This window comes from Equus przewalskii, chromosome 14, assembly GCF_037783145.1.
Source record: "Equus przewalskii isolate Varuska chromosome 14, EquPr2, whole genome shotgun sequence".
Classification (NCBI taxonomy): Eukaryota; Metazoa; Chordata; class Mammalia; order Perissodactyla; family Equidae; genus Equus; species Equus przewalskii.
This window is the reverse complement of record NC_091844.1, coordinates 66,427,738-66,448,767: the sequence shown is the minus strand read 5'-3', so window position 1 is coordinate 66,448,767 and position 21,030 is coordinate 66,427,738. Positions and strand designations below refer to the sequence as shown.

General features: G+C 43.9%; 1 protein-coding gene across 2 annotated transcripts in view; it reads right to left on the bottom strand.

The window, feature by feature from the left end:
* The window catches only part of ALK (ALK receptor tyrosine kinase), a 654,920-nt gene that overhangs the window by 470,391 nt on the left and 163,499 nt on the right, over positions 1-21,030 (bottom strand). For both annotated transcript variants that reach the window (XM_008517365.2, XM_070572938.1), the window contains exon 2: positions 5,313-5,432. In XM_008517365.2, coding sequence (XP_008515587.1) covers positions 5,313-5,432 — 120 coding nt within the window. The remainder of the gene's footprint in view (positions 1-5,312; positions 5,433-21,030) is intronic.

The window sequence follows — 21,030 nt, the reverse complement described above, 5'->3', positions numbered from 1 at the left end:
CTGACTGTTGGTCTGTCTGTCTCTGTGTGTCTTTCTCTCCTCTGTTCCCTCATCCACTTGTCTCTCTTTTTCTTTCCTTTTTGTCAATGTTCTTCCCTCTCTGTCCATAACAACAGTTTTAAAGGATTTCTTTTGACTTGCTTTTCTTGCCTTTGTGTCAGTTGGTCATTCTTTTATGTTTTCATTTGACTTGTTTCCTTTCTTTGTCTCCTTACTCAATCTGCCAGTAATGTAGAGATAAATCATTGGTATTTATTGAGTGACTTTATGCATCTTCATTTTAAAGGTAAGGTATATGATCAGGTGGAGTATTCTAAACAAGTCTCTCCTCAAAACACCTAAGCCAATTTCTTATTATTTAATTTCCATGGGTTTTGTTCATTGGCTCCCAGTAGGTCAGTGGTTTTGCCAGTGACAGAGTTCCCTGTTCTTGGTCTTGTATGACAGCCAGCATTGCTGTCCTCTTTGGGACTCGACCTTTTTGGTAATGTATCCAGAGGCCTTTTGCTTACCAGGTTGCAAATAAAAATGCAGATGCATGGACTAGGAAAGAACTTGACTTCCAAGTTCAATGAGGCAGGGCTGGGAAGAGAACACAAAAAGGCCTGGCCTATCAGGGCAGAGGAATTGGTAAGAAGGCTTTCAGCCCTGACAATGGTCCACAAAGGAGCTGGGAGCTGCTTTTCACTGATGTCAGGCTCTTGAAGGTGGAATGGCTGATCATGTCCAGCCACATTAAATGTGTAATTTTAGAAATGTGATCAAACTGACTTCCTGCCAGACCTATGAAGCAAATTCCCCAGGGGGCTGGAGGGCCTTTTTGGTTTCCACTTTTGATTCTGTGGTAGGTTGATCTGTTCTTTGAGATAGAGAGAGAGATTTGATTTACCCAGTCTTTTCAATCAAAAAAATTGATACATTGACAGGACTGGTTATGGTGGTAGCAGCAGCAGGGTAAGTAATTAAAAAGTCTAATTTTTCTTTCTTTCCAAAGCACTAGCCCCTAAATTGAATGGGTCCCCATGGGCTTGAAAGCAGACAAAGTTTTAAAAGAACTTTTATTTAAAGTCCAACAATGGCTTTGGTGTGCTCTGATGTTGGAATGTTGGGAGGAATCTTTCTTTCCCAGGAGTCAATGCTCTGGACATTGAAGGACTGGAGAGATGGAGGATTGTATTGGTTTGCTAGGACTGTCATAACAAAGTACCACAAACTGGGTAGCTTAAAACAACAGAAAGTTATTCTCTCACAGTTCTGGAGCCAGAAGTCCCAAATCAAGGCATCATCAGGGCCTTGTTCTCTTTCCTAGGGGAGAATCCATCCCATGCCTCTCTCCTAGCTTCTGTGGTTGCCGGCAACCCTTGGAAATCCTTAGCTTGCAGATGCATCCCTCTGATGCAGTATGGACTCAACTTGATTGCATCTGTAAAGACTCTATTTCCAAATAAGGTCACATTCACAGGCACTAGGGATTAACTTCAACATAACTTTTTGGAGGACACAATTCAACCCATGACAGGGACCATAGTCTACAGTAGGAAGACGGGACTGCCCATGGTTCCTGGGGGGCTTACGTCCATGTTTAGGAAGAGGTGAATTACCTGGCTTTCCTTGGATAGTCTGTTTGAGGACATCAAGCGTTGGTCCTACAGTTGCCCAAAATCTTAGCTATCAGACTGGTCATTCAGTCCAAACACCAGGTTGTTGGGGAAATGAGAGCCCTCTCCACAGAGGGGAGAATTCATCTTTGAATTAACTTTGTGATGTGTGGAAAGAGCACTCAACTTGGAATCAGAAATATCTGGGTTCCGGCTTGCCTAACTGCTTACCTGCTCCATAACTTGAGAGCACATTAACAAACTTCTTTGGCCCTCAATTTACATTTCTATAAAAATGAGATATAAAGTAATTTACACACCACAATTTTATAACAAGCTTAAGTGAGAAAAAGGGGTGTGAAAGAGTTTTGCAAATTATCAAACTTTTTTTTCAACAAATGAAAATTCTCTTTCTCTCCCTCATCTGGGGCAGAACCTTTGATAATTCTGTTTTAAATGTTGATCTGATTCTTCCCACACCCAGAGTGGGCAAACATGAATTAAAGTTGGGCAGAATACATCTGCCTCTGTGGCTCTAGAACTCAGGTGATCAAAACCCCAGTGGCCTCAATCTCCTAGCACCTGGAGCTACTGGTTGGAACGGATTTTTATCTGGGTAGGTAATTAGAGCCCAATCCTTTAGTCAAGCCTATAAATAAGTCTTAAGATGTCAGAGCTGATGATAAAAGGAAAAAAAAAAAAAAAAGGCTTTCTTTAGATGTCCTCCCTCCTTCAAAGCCTTGGAGGAGGAATGTGCGGCTCTCTGCTTGTCGATGATGAAATTAGCGAGCTCCCATCATTCAAGACAAGAGGCGAGAAAGAGCTGGAATCTGATACCAAATGCCACTGAAGAGAATATATTTTACACAACATAAAAGGCCCCAATGTAAATTAGAAGAAATATGGGGAGACTTCAAAAAGGTAGGTCAAACTTTTTCCTCAAGCAGATAATTACAGGCTGGGGGTGAGTAAATCTTATTAGCCTCTCTCCACCTCGTCTCTTCTCATAAAACACCAGTGAAAAGAAAGCTATACTCAATTCAGGACTGGACAGCTTGCCTGAGAGGGCTGGGCTGCTGCTGTCTATCATGATGCCTGTGGTTGTGGATGCCTACTCTTGTCACCCCCTCCTGTCTTCCCCTCCAGAATGTCTCCTCCTGCCTCCTCCCCAGAACTAAGTGAAGACAGACAGCCAGGCAGAAAGCTCCACCACTCAAGTGCCCACATCAACTTGCTGAGACTTGGTTACTTCTCACTGTCTGAAGAACTATCCCTTCAGGCGGCAATTTTCCAGTCAAATTTCTCTGCCCAAGTCTGAGGCCTTAAAATTAATGAAGTTGTTAACATTTCTTAAAATGTCTCTCATGGCAGTTGAAAGGTGTATATTTATCACCAATGAATCTGCTGGCCTCTTTGCTTCATAGAGACATGTGGGCTGAGCCCTCACAAACATCCTTAAGGGGACAGGAGTCTTGGCCTTCAGTTTGCTCTACAATGGGTCTTGGGGTGAGTCCTCAACCTCTGTGCTCTGGGGTTAGCCCCCAAAGGCACCTTTTGTGTCAATGGGTCTAGCAGCCTATTGAATTATTTCTCTGGTCTATGACCTCTGAGAGAGCAAGACTAAGTTTTGCACTTGTATCACCTCTGGCATCTGGCACTGGACCAGGCACACAGAGGTGGTTGGGGGGGCAGGTGGGTCTTTATGGGTCTCAGCTGAGTTAAATATAGGAAGAAGATGAAAAGGCTCTGAAATTACCACCACACTCATTCAAGGAGCCGTCAACTAAGAATAAGCTCTTCCCACTCTGTGAATCAATAGCAATAATGGTGCTGACTTTGGCATTCTCACTGAGCATTTGGGCAATGTCTGGCCGATGGTTTGGGTCCTCTCCTCTGCTAAGAAGGGAAATCATGAGGATTCTAGGCCACAAGGAGAGTTTAAAAGGGACCTTAGGGATCTTCCAGATCTACTCCTTTGCTTAGGCATCATGCCACTCCACCTTCATCTTACAGAAAAGAAAGATGAGGACCAGGGTGAGGAAGTAGGTGTATGAGGGCCAAGTAATGTTAGGTAGCAGTTAATAAACTCCAGTGGTTTTCCCCTGTCAACTTATAACTGGTATAACTTATAACTGTGGAGGCTCCACAGAAAACACAGTGCTGTCTGTGTCATGCAGGAGGTAGACTTACCTTTTTTGGACATTCTGCATTTTATAAAAGTTGTCATCCTGTGTAGATACTGAATGACTTTGAGAGCAAATTCAAAAATGTTATCCAAAGACTGGTTTTATCACAAATCTAGTTAGAAGGCAATAACAATACAAAGGGCTAGATTTCAATTATTTATAGACACTTGTCCTTATCATAAGATGACACTCAATGTCTGGCTTAAATAAAATCAAGAAGTAATTCTTATCTGGAATCTCCTGACAACTACCGATCTTCCTTTCCCACTGGGGAGGCTTTAGTGTACCAGGAATGTTCCAGCAGAATATAATCCGAAAGTGCCCTAAGGTTTTGATGCATTTATTCTTTTAAGTTTGAAATGAAAGATATAGCTATTATTAACCAAGACTAACCGCATTATGGATGACGGACAGCAGTGAGTGGAAGATCTCAGTTAGGTGCATTTTTAAAAGCTCAGGCCCAAGGGCAGAGACTGAGCATCAGGAATAGGTAAATATGCCCAGAAGGGAATCTAGAACTCAGTGCTGTACTGGCTTCATAAATACTTAATTGAATCAGGCTGATGAGTGAGTTCTATCTCTGGAGGGCTTCTGCACAATTCATCACGCACAACCTCTATGAGTGTCTTCTATGTGATGGGATAAAGTGAAGAACAAACACAACTTTGTGCCTGCCCTCACAGCGTTCACTCCAGAGGAGTTCAAGAGAAAAAAAAATGTCCACCTGGAAATACATCAGCTCTCCTCCAAACCTGCTCTTTCCTCTGCAGAAGCCCAGCTCCTATGAGCTGTTAGGATGAGCACGGAGAATGAGGAATACTACACCATGTAAATATGGCCTCCCGAGGGCTCCCAGGACAGGACCTAGAAGGCTGAGTAGGTGGCCCCCTGGGAGAAAAAATGAACATAAAGGAAGAACTCTGGTTTTGTAGTTAGAGAATCCTCTCTGTGTGATCTGATTAAGTCAGTCTCCACATCTGTGAAAACGGAATGGAACCTGGCCTCCTTACCTCCAAGGTTGTTGCAGAATCAAATGAGCTGAAATAATATCTAGAAACACACCTGGGTACCTTTAAGGAGCTACCCAAATGTAAGAGAGTCATTTGCAGGGTCCCAGAAGACCTGCGACCCTCATAATAATAATACTCTCTCAAGAGATCACCATTGTTAGAAATACTCGTGAGTTAGAGCCCTCTATTTAGAAAACCACAGTAAAAATGCAAATAAGCATTGCATCCAATGATTGGTAAGGAGATGTCAGGAATACTAGACACCATAAAGGCTGGGGGGAGGAGGGAGCAGGATATGGTGGCAACAAAGCCCTTGGCTTCCTCCAGGATACAGAATGCAGCTGTCTGTCTGGAGAGGGCAGGTCTGGCTGGAATGGTTTGGTAGAGTTGGGTACCAATGGAAGACAAAGGACACAGAAGGCCTTCCTCTGAGAAGGGCCTAAGGGATGCCAGAGAGCCATGAGTCACAAACAGAGGTGGTGACTGCACATCACAAATAACTATAAAAATGTACTTACCATATCGACTGCGATGAGACAGGAAAGGAAAGGAATCTTTCATTATCCAGGTCAGATTCCATGCAAAAGAATCAGGAGGAAGAGAAGGCAGGTTTGTTGGTGACTCCAAGAAGCTGTGACCTGGACACAAAAACAAAGAGAACACTGATCCATGTGTGTGGGATATATCTTTTAACTGTCACTCATATTGCTTGTAAAGGAAAGTTTGTAAAGGGCTTTCATTACATCCACTAGAAAATGAGGGGAAAAAAAAGACTGAGCCACTAGTAGACTTAATTGACGTCAGGACCTCAGTGTACATTTTCCACCCGGGGCAGCCAGATCTAAGAAGCCTGAACTTCGTGACCAAGGCCATGCCAAAGATCTCTGGGAGATGAACTAGAAGCCAAGCTACTTAACAGCTTGTTCTACTAGCTCTCTCCAAAGCCTATCCTACCTATAAGAATCTGTGCAACTTTATAGAGAACTTCAATTCATCTCATCCAAATAATGCCTCCATTTTACTTTATGTTCAGACTTGTAACTTCATCTAATGTTGTTTGCTTGTGTTATTGCCCTATCAATGAGAGGGATGAAACTGCACTCAGAAGTTATGAGTTTTTGGCAATTATGTTATTTTCACAGGGAATAAAAGCTAGGTGATGGGTTTTCCCACAGTCCAGAGTCCAGGGAGCCCCACAGGATTAACATTTCTGATTTGCAAGCGAGAAAAAAGGGTTGAGAGAAAAAGAAAGAGGCAGCATTATGCCATTGCTTTAATAGTACCTCAAGTGAGTTTGTGTGGTGAAAAGTAATTATAATATATCTACAAATCAAACTAACACACACTGCATGGTCTTACGTAGTTCTTCCCAGAAAATCCCCAATTCAATCAGTATTTGCTAATGTTTTATGGCAGGCAAAGCTTTTTCTGTTAAAGAAGGAAGGGTTTTGAGAATCGGTTCTGTTTGGTAGATAGATGCGTAGCAAGACTGAGTGTGGGGAGGAAGGAAGGAAGGGAACTAGGATTTCTTCTGAAGCTTCCATGGGTCAGGCACCATGCGAGGCTCTTTACCCACATAATCTCACATTGTATTCACAGTGGCTCTCTGAGATAAGCATCATCATCCCATTTTACAGATGCAACAACTGAGGCTCAGAGGAACAAATGATGGAATCAGGAACTGAACCCAAGTTTACCTAGCATCAAAAAGGCATGCTCTACCATGAGTGGGCTGGCTTGCTACTCAAACAGTAACTCTTAAACCACCTGGAGTGACTTGGTGAAAAGAAAAAAGAGGAAGAAGAAAAGCAAGATGAAAATGAAGCAGCAGCAGCAGAAACATTTTTCCAGCCTGTGCTCTCTGTAGTCTCTTCCACATCACCTCCAGCAGCAGCTCCTCCGGGCCCTAGGCTCCTGCCTCCAACCCCCTTTTAGTATCAACCGCTCTTCACGTGTTTTAAGAAAATCACTAGCCTGGAGGACCATGACAACCTTTTGTTTCCAGATCCCTAACAGTACAGCTGCACTTGGGTAAAGCTGACCACAGGACCATGTGCCCCCGCAGGTAGAACAGGATCGGCATTCTATGGTCTCCTTCCTAACAGAAACACTCTTATCTCTGCCTTCCAAAGATCTGAGTTACAAGTGCTGGGTCCTGAGTACAAGAAAAGAGTTTTTGACTGTTCTATGTATGATATAAAGAGATCAGAATTACCTTGAGGGAATTATGTTAAGTGAAATAAGCCAGTTAGAGAAGGATAATCTCTGTATGACTCCACTCATATGAGGAATTTAAAAATGTGGACAAAGAGAACAGATTAGTGGCTACCAGGGGAAAGGTGGGGTGGGGGGGTGGGCACAAAGGGTGAAGTGGTGCACCTACAACACGAATGACAAACATTAATGTACAACTGAAATCACACAAGATTGTAACCTATCATGAACTCAATAAAAAAAAACTCACAGAATATGCATAAATTTAGAATAAAAAGAAGAAAGTACCTCTGCATTTAACAAACGCAGGGAAGAGGCTCTCTGTTCCCTTCACACTCCCTCTCCTCCCCTACCTCACTCTTGGTGGGAAGGGGGTATCTAGCGCAGGGAAAAGTGAGGCCATGAGAAGCAATCCATGTAAGCAAGAGAAAGGCTTGGTTTCTTGCTGCTTCATTGTGAAAATGTGAGGATCCAGAGTGAAGTGGGCCTCAGCAGCACAGCTTTAGGGGAAGAAGGCGTGAATGAAGACCTGCTGGCTGCAGTAGAGTGTAACTTGCACCCTGGGGAAGAGGGGTGGAAAAGAAAGGAAAGGTGAAAGTAGGAGCAAGAGTTTCCAGGTGCCCAAGTGAGGCTGACCAGTAATGGCCAAGACCGCTAAGGAGAGAAGAGTAAAGAAATGCACTCTGGACGGTGGCGTTATTGATTGGCTACAGACAAGATCGTTTTAGGGATTTTTTTTCTGGTGATATCCTGAGCCCTTTCCAGACAGTGCACGGTGTCCAGGCAGAGTGAAACCTCCAACCTCTTGATGCTATTCTTTCCACCGTGTATCACCCTCTGGTGTCCTTGGCCTAGATTTCAGGTTCATCACTATGTTAATTCCCTTGCAGACAACTACAACTCCTGCCTCTTTCCTCCTTCACAACTGTCCTGAGTTGCTGAATGTGGTGGTGGGAGAGGAATGGGGCTGAAGGGGAGGAGGAATACACCAGGATGACGCAAGTCTCACTTTAAATTCATGACCACAGACCTCAAGAGGACCCTCAGGACTGCCCAGGAATCCTACTGCATTCCCTGACCCACTGAATTCACCCTCTCTCTCTCCAGCACCATTACTTTGAAATGTCTCTTACTCCTCAAACCTCCACTTCCCCCTATTCGTCCACATTCTCAGCTAGGCATCTTGTTTCTCATGTCACTGAGGGAAAAAACCAAATCTACCAACTTACAAGTACTGGTACCTGTATACACTACTTTCTCTCCTGTTAAAACAGATATACTGCCTATTCTGGTGAGCAGTGGCCGCCCCTCCACTTAGGTGCTTATCTCACCCATCCTCAAGGAATGTGCTGTTATAATTGTCCCCCTTTCTCCTGGATCAACAATTCTGCCCCCTCTACCAAGTCAATCTCATCTGCAGCAAACATGTACCATCTTAAAAAAGAAAAAGAAAAAACATCCTTGACCTCCACTCTCTTCTTTAGCCATTGTCCCAATACTCTGCTCTCCTTTACAGCTAAATCTCTTAAAAGATTTGTCTATGCTCCTGTCTCCACTTTCTCTTTCCTATTTTCTCTTGAACTCAATAAAATCAAGATTATCTCCACTACTCCAGTCCAAGGTCACCAGTCACCGTGATCCAAGTTGCAGATACAATGGACAGTCTTGGTCGGTCCTTATCTTACTAACCTCGCAGCAGCATGTAACCCTGCCGACCCCTCCCTGCTTCTTGGATTCCTCACATCTTGGTGACCACATGGTCCTTAGTTGCCACCGTCCTTCGCTCCTACTTCAGTGGCAGGTCCTCTTTACTCTTCTTTGCCAGATCCTCCCCATTTTCAAGGGTGTACAGAAGGAACATTCTCCACTTTCCAGTAGCAATTACCTAGGAGATTTCACGGCTGACTATTGTATTTCATCACAGTGATTTTAAACAGCTTTTAATGATCAATGACCACGAATTTCAAGTGACCCCAGGACACCAGCATCTTCCTTGACCTCACTGAGATTGTTGACAAATGCAGAAGGGACTTGTTTTAACCAAGCACGTACAGACTTATGAACTCATTCTCTCCTGTCCAAAGTGCTGATTTTCAATTCCAAATTAGCATGCCCACTGTGTAACCCTCTTCTTAAGGCTTTCAAAAACTCTGACTTTTCTTCCTTAACTACGCAGTGAATTTTTTCCTTGCCTGACATGTTAATAAGATCAGCTTTTTTTTTTTTTTAAACTCTGGGGGCGGGGGGGGTCTTTGTTTTATTATTTGACAGTCGGTAAAAGTTGGGGAGCTTGCGCCCTTCCTCTTCTCCATCCAAACTTACTCCCAAAGCAGTCTCATCCAGTGTCATAGCGTTAAATGCCATCTATATTCTAATGCTATTGAATTTCTATCTTCAGACCCAACCTCTCCCATGAACAGTAGAATATATATCCAACTGCCAGTCTGAAATCTCCATCTGATTGACTGATGAGTAGCTCAAACTTAACACATGCAAAAATAAACACTAGATCTCCCTCCACCTACACCCCAGGCATTCCCCATTTCTGAAAGTGATGATAAAACTCTCCTGGTTGCTTGGACCAAAACCAAGGAGGAATCCTCGACTTCTTTCTTTTTCCCACACCCCACATCAATTCATGAACAAATCTGATGGCTCTACTTGAATTTTACCCCTTCTCATCTCTCCCCCATCACCTCTCACCCTGACTACCGCTATAAGCTCCCAGCTAGACTCCCTGCAGCTACTATTGTTCATTTTCAGTGTGTTCTCCACACGGCAGTTAGATTGACGCTTCAGCCCTGAAATAGCTTTCACATTTCTTGCTGTGGCCCAGCCCTTGAAGGCCCCATGATCTGGCCCCTGCTTCTCTCTCTGCCTCATTTCCAACCATTTTTTCCTTGCTTGTGGAGCTCCAGCCCCATAGGCCTGCTTGCTATTCCTCAAACTCGCCAAGCACACTCCTGCCTCAGGGCCTTTGCACTGGTGGTTCTCTCAGCCTTAAAAAACTCCTCTCTCCCAGAGGCACGTGTTCATTCCCTCTCTCCATCCAGGTCTCTGCTCAAATGTCACCTCCTCAGAAAGAACTTCCTGATCATCCTGTCAGAAACAGCACAGCCCATAACCCACCCTCTATCCCCTTGCCCTGCATTTATTATTTCTTATATTTAATTTCACTTGTTTATTGCATACCTCCTGCACTAGTCATTGCTACAGCCCCATGTCTGACACACAGTAGGCACTATGAAATAAATATTGAGAAATAAATATTTTTCAAATGAATGAAATCAGCCCTCGATAAAATTATTAGCTCTGGCACTTATTAGCTGTTGAACTACAGGCTAATCACCTACTCTGTGGAACCTCAATGTTCTGTAAATGATGATAAGAACAAGAATAATGTGTGGTCTACCGACTTGCAGGGTTTTGTAAGGGCCAGATGAGATAATGTGTGCATGATATACTCTTTCAATATCAATCACACCATTCTTGAGTTTTATGTTTCTATCTCTGCTTCAGAATCCAAAATGAATGACAGTCTTGGTTCATTTCCTATATCCAAGGATCTTGGATACGATGTCCAGAAATCAAAAGTGCCCCCAAAGAGCTGCTTCTCTATCATTCACTGGTAAATTATTAACTCAGCCAACTGTCCGTGATCTCTACTACACTAGTTTCAGCCAACTGGCAATGTCTCTGTTTCCAGCCTTTATTTACATGTCTTACTGTGTGTCTATTTATTCCTAAGCCAATGTACATACTACAGTGGATATATCATACTTGCATAGGTATAAATAATAGAGAGCTATGTGTGTGTGATGGCTATTTACACGAATGCCCTGGGTTCACTAGCAAGCATGTTTTACAAACTTACATCAATAAAATGTAAAAATGCTTCTATTCCAAACACTCCTTGGAACTGCTCCTGCCTTGCCTCATACACATTTTACTTATTTATTTTCTTCCAACAATAAAACAATCAGTGACAGCCTGCTAGCTTCCCCCCCCTTATTTGAAAACACACTTAATAATGCATTCTTTTACAATGATTTTGTGTCACACAAAGCAAAGCTTAATGTGGGCAAATAAATAGTTGTCCGGATGTCAAATGGTGGTGAGCAAGCATAGCAAGACCGGCTCCCAGGGCGGGCCTCCCCGTTTGGGATCGGCAGCCGAAGGAAGCGGCTTCGGTATTCACAGGGCTGAGCCCACACCTGTTCAGCCAAAGAAACCTTCTCAGTGAATTTACGTGACTAATAGAGTCAGCCATGATGCTGGAGTTGTAACAGGCAGTTCATTTAATCTGAAAAACAGAGATGTGATCTTCAGAGAAAAGAAAGGGAGAGTTAGCAGATGTGTCCTTTGTCTAAACACACAGACCTCCCCACACCTTCCTGAGGCCTGGAAAATGAGGAGGTTGGGCTGGCTGTTCGCTAAGGTCCTCTCCAGTTCACACATAGTTGGTTCTCTGTAGTTTGCTTTCACATTTCCTCGCAGCTGGCTCATTCAGAGAGGAGCTATTAGTGTCAGGGGCGGAATTTGAATGGAAGTAAACAGCCCCCTCTCCACCTCACCTTTCTCCAGCCCCACTCCCACCCACCAAGTTTGTGCTCTGTCTTGGCAGCTCAAGTCTTGAAGCAAAAATTATTATCTCCCATAATACTCCCTTGTACCATTGAAAGTCATAGTTTCAACACGTTTCTTGCCTGTCCCCAAGCCCAAAAGGACCCATGGATCACTACTGAGTTCATTCAGTGGTGAACCATATCTGTCAGCCAATAAAAGCAGGCACTCCTTCCCAAGGCACAGTCTTAAGGAGCATGGAGGGCAATACAAGGGAAATCACTAATGTGTCTCTGCCCTTGGGGAGTAGCTTACCTGCACTATATTGGGCCCACACCAAAAAGGGAATCACAAAGAGGTTGCTGCAGAAATGGCTAAAACGTATAAATTTGAAGCTTTCACACTTTGATCACTTCTTACTTGTTCAGCCTTATTTCCCATTCAATCTTTTCACATTCTATGGTCTCCATTACACACATCTCCAAATTTTTGCCCAAGCTGATTTCTGCCTAGAACGTCCTTCCTCACCTCCTGCTTTCCTAAATCCCACCCTTTCTTAAAGATCTAAACCAAATTCTTCCTTCTCCAGGGCTCCCCATCTTCCCAGAGCTGTAGCCCCATCAAAGCAGTTGAGCTGAGATTCAGGGTGGGCTGAAACAAAACTTCGACTGGGCCCTCCTGCCTCCTTAACCACCATGGCTTATTGCCACTTAGAACAGGGGCATTTAGGTCATTTATTAAATGTTGTTCAAACTATCTTGGTTATTCATGACAACAGAGTATAATTGTATTAATTTCACTCATAGATCTCAAGCTCACAGATTTAGAAGAAATTAGGAAAACCTCATTTATAGGGACTGTTGTTCAGTCTCATGGTGGACATGCTCCCCAAGGTCAAGGTCAGGGCCAAATCAGGGGCACAGACCCCAGAGATCACCTGATCGGTGGGGATATCATGTCTATGTAGGTGACTTGTAATTCATAGTCAAAGCCAGATAATGATGGCAATGTGATACTTGATGCTGCCCCTTCAGAATTTGTGTTCCAAGTTGTCATATTTTGACCTATCTAGAGATGACTTCAGTGTCCCAAGCAAGTGCTCCTGACTGGCCTATGAGCCCTGCAATGTCTCCTTTTGTCCTGGAATCCCTGTTCCAAGTATACTTGGTCACTAGTCCTATCTACCTAGCCAGGGTGGTCTCAATGGCTTTTGGTAGCAGAGGAAGACTAACTGCCATTTGTACTAATTCATGAAAGCAATGAAGAGGGTGTCACTATCCAGGTGACCTGATTATTCACACACACACACACAAGCACATACCCCAAGCCTGAGTGCTTCCCTCAGCAGGGACACAACTGTCCATCCCAGCTCCATTTCTGCAGCTTGCTTATACTCTTTATGAAATTTACTCCACTGTGATCTCACGTCTATTTTCTCCCCCCAAAATATGTTGACTAGAATAATAATCAAAAAGAAGAGACTTTGAACTGCCACCAGGCCTTTTATCTTGTGATCTCAGAAAGCTTTACTAGGCAATAAATAATTGATGTACTGCAAGTGACACAAAGACCAGATAGTCTAGAAAACCAAATCCACCAATGAAAGACCTTTCTCTTTTGGAACGAGGGAGTGCCTGTGGGGACCACTTACCAGAGGACCCAGTAGTCTCTAGATAAGCTGGATAAGAAGCTACAAACTATCCAGGAACAAATAGCTCTTCTCTTGACCTGATGTTTCAAGTTGGGAAGCAACAGTTACCAAGGTGCCTCCCTAGAGAGAGCCCACTTTCACAAGAAGAGGTGAGCTCCAGCAGGAAAGAGTGGATACTAACTACTTACACAAGCACCATGACTTTTGACCCACTGATGCCTTTCAGAGCCATTTACTCCTATAATCTTTATGATAGTCCTGTTAATTAACCCCTTTTACAGATGAGAAGATTGAGGCTCGAAAAGCACAACTGCCCTATCCAAGGTCACACAGCTAGCATCAGGATAGGACATATGACTGAGGACCCCTGATACATGGACCAACTGGAAATGCCATTCTCCAACAAAGACCTCTTGGAGATGATGTTGACTGCCTGAGAGAACAATGACATTGAGTCAAATACAGCAGAAAGATTTATCAGATCACAGATGCCTGCAGAATTCTCCTAAATGAGGTGACAGGACCCTTTCAGGTCAACCAGGAAGGTGACCTAGAAACATACACCTTCAGTCAGGGCAGCTGGCTCTCCAGGGCCTCGAATTCAGCCAGCACTGTTTCCATGGCAACCACCACCAGGTCTGATGCTTGCCCCTTGAGATGGACCCTTGGTTGGTCCACAAAAAGGATACCTGTGGTGGGAGGAGGAGGAGGGGCAGAACACTTTCTACTAACTTCCAAACCTTTCAAACCCTTTTTATCTACTTGTCACCCCTCTCATTCCAGTAAAAAGAGTCTAGCCTCCAAGAAACCACACTTTAAATACCACATTGCTCAGAACAAAGACCTCTTACCCATGGCTGGACACATTTCCAAGACTGGGAGCAGAATGCTCTAACAGACTGGTGTGCCAGATAGAGAGCTGGGTGTCTGGGAACAGTGTTGTTACTGTGTGACCTTGGGTAAGCTACTTAACCTTTTTGAAGCTTTGTTTCTCTGCATATAAAACAGAACTCATCATGCTTTCTCATCCAACTTTAGGGATCCTCTGAGAATTAATGAGACCGTATATACAAAGCCCTGAGGCTCTTTTGAAGAAAGATACACTAGAAATCCTTGTACTGTTTCCAAGGGGCATTGTCATGATGATACATTTTAAAACATTCTTCACCTGTATTACTAAAATACACTTAGCTTGTACAGAATTAAAATAGATAGGCCAATAGCCTAATTTGCTTCTCCCTGTTCTGAAGCTGCATTTCCTTTTTTGCTTCCATTCATCTTACACTGTGAACAACAGTGGTCAATGTTCCCCTTGACCCCTATGCAGAGACCCAGGGTGAGAGAGTTGGGAAGGACTGTAAAGACCATTTGTCTACGTCTTCCCATCACATATACAAGGAAGCTGAAACACAGAAAGGCCAATGCCTTACCCAAGGTCATCTCGTTAGTGAAAAATTGAGAATGTGATCTTCTGACCCTTCATTCTGTGCCTTACCCAACCACTGAAGAAGGTAATAAAGAAGGAGAAGAGGAAAGAAATAGAGAGACATGTATTTTTGCTCTTTAAACCCTTAAACTACGGATCTGTGCAATACTCTCAGGTGAAAATGAAACTATGGAAAAAACCCAATACTGTATGCGTATGCCTATTATGCATGCAGGCCCCATTATGGGTTCTTTTCAACAATTTTCTCATGTAAATCCCACAATTTTATGAATAGGGGATTATAATCTCCATTTCCAATGAGGGATCTGAGGCCCAGAGAGGTTAAATAACTTGCCCAAGGTCCTGGAATGAAAAGGGATGGAACTAAGATTAATTAATTAATTCAATGAATATTTATTGAGCATCTCCTATGTGCCAAGTTTTGTCTTTGGCAGTTAGGATGCATTACTGGGCAAACTTAATCATTACGCCCTTAGAGCTTATGACTGAGGAGCTTAGAGGTGGTGGGGCAGCAGACAGTAGTCCAACAACCTCACAAATCCTTGCAATGTCTCAACATGGGTATGTGTTGTGAAAGAGAGATACACAGCTGTGTGAGAATGTATAAAAGAGGGATCTGGGGGCCAACCCCGGGGTGGAGTTGGTTAAAGTTCTGCATGCTCTGCTTCGGTGGTGCTGGTTCAGATGCTGGGTGTGGACCTACTCTGCTGATCAGCCATGCTGTGGAGGCATCCCACGTAAAAAAAATAGAGAAAGAGTGGCATAGATGTTAGCTCAGAGCTAATCTTATTCACACAAGAAAAGACGGATCTGACTTCATCATTAAGGCCCGGGAAAGACTGCCTAAGAAATTGATGCTTAAGCTGAGGCCCTAAGGTGGATGAGTAGAGTTAACTAGTTAAAGAGAATGGGATGGGGTGGGAGGCTGGAGATGGCAGGCGTCTACTCAAGCCCAAGTCTGTCTCAGTGTAGGGCACCTGCTCCTTATTCACAATCAAGAAAGGTGAGGTGTTGCTGAGGACCCTCGTTGTATGGACCAACCAGCGATGCCACTGTCCCATTCAGAAAATCTTGGAGATGATGTTGATTCCCCTGAAACAGGGACATTGAATTATATATAGCAGAAAGATTGATCAGATCACTGACCTTCCTATAGCATTCTCCTAACTGGAGGATGACAGACTTCCTTCAGGTCAACCAGGAAGGTCACCTAGAAACATATACCTTCAGTCAGGGCAGCTGGCTCTCCAGGGTCTCAAGCTCAGCCAGCACTGTTTCAATGGCAACTCCCACCAGGCCTGATGCTTGGCCCTGAAGTGGGGCCTTGGCTGATCAGGGGAAGGATGCTTAGGATGAAATTTATCAGAGGCCTGGCAGTCTGATGGAAAACATGCTGAGGAGGAAACTGCAGGGGATTAGACCTTCAGAACTCAAACACAGCCAGACACTAGAGGGAAGGGCTGGAGTCTGGGGTCTGGATTCCAGGCCCCTTCCCTGTAGGAAGCTTGGCCAACAGGCTGAGCATCAGAGAAAAGGCAAGAGATGATTAACAGGACAGGGAAGTCCTACCAACAGGGTGAAGGCATTCTAGGTGGCAGTTCTAGGCCATCCCCTTGGTTGATCCTTGCCCTCTCCAGCCTCCCACCCCATCCCATTCTCTTTAACTAGTTAACTACTCATCTATGTTGGGGCCTCAGCTTAAGCATCAATTTCTTAAGCAGACTTCCCTGCCCTCAATGATGAAGTCAAATGAAGATACGTCAGTTGTTATAGGTCTGAAAACCAAACTACCTTTTGGAAAAGTGGAGGGATGAAAAGGTGCCTGGAACCACCCTTGCAGCCACGTAGCTCCTAATGATAAATCCATATTTTCACTCCCCTCATTGAGGCCTGGGCCAACATGATCAAATGCTTTCTTTCTCACCACCATGTTTAATTTTACTTTAAAGATTAGGTGAAAAGAGGTGAAGAGGAAGAGGGGCAGCAGGAAGAGAGAGAAAAGAAGGAGCAGGGTGAAGGAAGAGACAGTAAAGACATTAGCATTAAGGAATGGGCAGAAACAAAGAAGAGAAGAAAAGAGAGGGAGAAAGAGAAACTACCTGATATTTTTCACTACTTGGAAGTTACTGAGAGAAAGTTATTCAAACTACACTGTAAAAAGGCCATAAAACACCTTGGGGAAAACATGAAAGTCACGCTGCCACCATACAGATGAGCACCCTGGAATTAGCTGCCAGAGCAATGTCTGAAAAGAGGAAATTCAATGGCCCACATTGCTGCCTGCTCCCCCTCCCTCTTGGCTTCCACCCCCTCCAAATCGCCTGGCTCTGAAAGCAGAGGCAGTAATTTGCAGCCAGCAAGTGTGAAGGAATGTTGGAGCTGTTATTTGCCTTCATGCAGCACATCTTGAGTGCATCTTTTAGAAATATAATTTAAAATACACTTTCAGTTTCACTATAGAAAATCTGAAAAAATCAGAAGCTCTAAAGAAGAAAATAAATGATTCATACTTCCAGCATCCAGAAAACCAGTGTTAACATTTTATGGTGTATTGTTTTGTGAATTGATTTTCACATACTTATCAAGATAGCATTTGGCTTTAGACCTGTTGAGGAGGACAGTCTAGTTCCTCTCTGCCCATGAGATCTCTGTCTGCAGGGCCAAGAGAAGTCATTCTCTGGAAACACCTAGGGTACCAAGACCAGCCAGCTCACACCCTAGAGCACAGATGCTGAAACCATGAAAAACTGAGATGCTCTTGGCCCAGGGCAAGGGCCTACAGTCGAAGGCAACACAGGCTCAGAGGGAGCAAAGGCTCCCTCTTTAGCAAGAAGGCGAGGCCTTGGCCTGGGTGGACTTGGGAGTAGCTGGGACATGAATGTAGACAGACCAATGGATGCAGCTACACTGCTGTGTACCCTCAGCATCACTGGGCAGAGGGGCAAGGAACTTCTGCTCTGGTAGAAATCTTAAAGAAATCACAAGAACCAAAGACTACAGAAAATGTATCATGTCAGTGCTTGAACCTCAATGATAGATGCAGTTCATTGATTTCATGACTTGGGAAAGAGTGAAAAAAAGTGGAATTCCATCAAACACTCAAAGGGACAGCCAGTGAGAATAAATGGAGATAGATTCCTGTCTCTCAGTGGCCAGTGATGCACCCAGCAAATGTATGGCAGTTCTTAAGGTCTCTTCATATGCATTCAAGTTTTTGATCTTCACGATGGTCTTCTAAGATAATAATAAAAAATCCCAACTTAGAAAGGAGAAAAATGAAAATCAAAGAGGTTAAGTCAATGCTTCCTAACCATTTTTCATACCATGACACACAGAAAATGATACTATTTGTACGGCCCACTGGGGTAAACAGAAGAGGCCGCCCACAGTTAGAGGCAACTGGCCCAAGGGCTTCAGCCACTCCTGGTCCAACCTGCCTCCCACAGTGCTGAGGGGCTCAATAGTTCAGTATCTCTACACACTTGTTGGCCACTGCAGCACACGCATGACCATAGCACATTGCTAGGGAAGGACGCTCTAGGCCAAGAGATGTGGCCGCATTTGTACTGCGAGAAGCAACAGAGCACTCCATCACTCTGCATCTTGCCTGGGGATATCTTGAAACAGCAACAGAGATGTTAGTCACAGAAGAATCCTTGGGTTTACTCTGTGGGCAGAGTCAGGAAAAGAGCAGGTGTGTCCAACACTGTGTCATCACCCTACAGAAAGCAGGTGATTCAGGTGACTAAGAGTCTTGAAGTCAGATCTGATGGGGCTATAGAAAGTTCCCTTCAAGCATTTATAAGAGCTCGGATGCTTCACCAAAGAAAAGGGGTAAAACTCAGCTCCTTTCTCTACTCTGGGAAATTCAGAAAATTATTTCACAGAGTGGTTATTGAATGGCCAAAAAGTAATGATTACAAATAACTGAGTTAACTGCTGTATGTGGCCTCATGTGTCATCATACCAGAGCCTTATCAGAAGTCTCATCAGGATTAGTTGCTCATCATGACTGATGACATTTGCTGACCAAGAGGGCTTGGCTCCCTTCCTTGCCCGTTCAATCACAGTGGCAGGAAGAGCCTTCTAAGGTTTGAGCACAAGCTCTGAGAAATTGCTTTCGGGAATGACTCCTGCAGTGGCTTCCAAGATAATGGACTCCTTTTCTGCAAGTGACACTCTATCTCCCCAAGAATTCCCAGGTCTTACTGTCATTGGAGATTCTGGGTAGTACTGAGACATGACAGGTGCTGGCAACAGGTATGTGAGAAACTAAACTTTCTAGCCCACAAATAAAAGGTTATATTCCATATGGGCAGTTTCCACTCAGGCAGCATCTACACAACACTAAACCTCTAGATGGAGAAATGAAAGTATTTCCTCAATTCCTCAAATATCTCCAAAGGCAAACCAAACATTTCCATTCTCAGCAGGATAATGTGCCCTATACCAATCCAGCCCAAGAGAAGCAGTCAGGAGTAAGCATTAAAAATAATTGCAGCAGGTGAATGAAACATGGACTAATTGGATAATATTATTTATATCACTTATAATTGTGTATAAAGAGCATTTCTGACTTCTAGGGAGTTTCTGTCAATGACCTGGAAAGGTGCTGTAGGAAGGTGAAGTCAATTCCCTGCTGATTGCTCACACTCAGCAACAGATTACAGTGGGTGGGGAGGAGAGGCTCACTCTGCCCTCGGATTGCACCCACACTAAACCCTTGTTTTTTGCGCAGGATGCATCCAGAGACTACTGGAATCCCCATATCTGTGGATACTGCTGTAGCATATCATTATCTCCATAAAATGCATTCAGAAAAGAATAAATCACTCATTAAGTGACTTGTGACCACACCCAGAATAATAGTATGAGATTTTCAAATTCTAACCTCAGCAAAATGACAATTTGCTACCTACCATGGAATTTGGAGTCACTTGTAAATAGTAGAAACCGTGACTATTAAATCTGCCACTACTGAGAAGTTGCTGTAGTCAGTACATGAAAGTTAGAGGAATATGACCAGACACAAAAGCTACTTTTCCAGGTACATTGAAGTTCGCTGGGAGATACTGGAGTTCCAGACTTTGAAATGGGCAGGGAGGAGGAAAGAATTGTCATCACACCCCCAGAAGTTCTATCCGTGACTTCCTCGCTGTCCACATTTGTAGATCTGTGCAGTTTTCCTGTCTGAGATAAGTAGCAAATATATCCATAATAGGTTGAACTCACCCTTGAGGTGAACAGACCTGAGGAAGGCATGTTTGTGGGTTCCTAATTGTTAGGGAGATCCCAAAGATAAAGACACTGAGATCCTGAACCTCCACAGTGGATATAAGTGGAAAAGATGTAAGACTCTCAGAGAGAAGCTCTAGAATGTGAAGCAGCCTGCCAGTAAGAGCAAGAAGGAGCTAGGAAGTGAGTAGAAGGAAGTCCACTTGCAGAGCAAATAGGAGACGGTGACAAAAGAGAAAGATACGTGACTGGCTGGTGGGGCTTTTGCCCCAAAAGGGGAGCACTGAAGAAGAGTAACTCAGCTGGGCTCCCCAGAAGTTGTGTAGCAATTACAAGCAGGATCAGGGAGGAGAAAACCTGATGTCACCCCAGCAGAATGAAATGGCAGTGAGGGTCTTTCCCAGCTTTGAATTGTCCTTGTTTATAGAAATATGTGGTAGGATGGGGCTGGCCCCGTGGCCGAGTGGTTAAGTTCGCGCGCTCCGCTGCAGGCGGCCCAGTGTTTCGTTAGTTCGAATCCTGGGCGCGGACACGGCACTGCTCATCAGACCACGCTGAGGCAGCGTCCCACATGCCACAACTAGAAGAACCCACAACGAAGAATACACAACTATGTACCGGGGGGCTTTGGGGAGAAAAAGGAAAAAATAAAATCTTTAAAAAAAAAAAAAAAAAAGAAATATGTGGTAGGAGATGCAGGTTTATGAAAGGGGATGTAAACTGATTAGGAAAAGGAGGCCAGATGGGGAATCCCAGATGGTGCCATATCTTAGAGTTTAGATCACAGGCTTAGACATCACACTGACCTGAAATCAGCTCATGGCTCCAACATTTACTACTAGTGGGGTGATCCCAGGCAGCTATTTAACTTCTCTAAGCATCGATTTCCTCATCTGTGATGTGGGAACAATGAAAGAACCAACCTTAAATGCTTGCCTTGAAGATGCCATGAGAGAGTGCTTATGAACTACTTAGCACAATGCCTAGCACAGAGTAAGTAATCAGAAAATGTTATTTATATTGCCATAAATAATAATGTATTATTATTATAGTAAATAAAGGGAATGCTGGACAAAATTTGGCAGCAGCCATTAAGAGGTCTGAGTTCTAAAATTTCAGGGAGGAG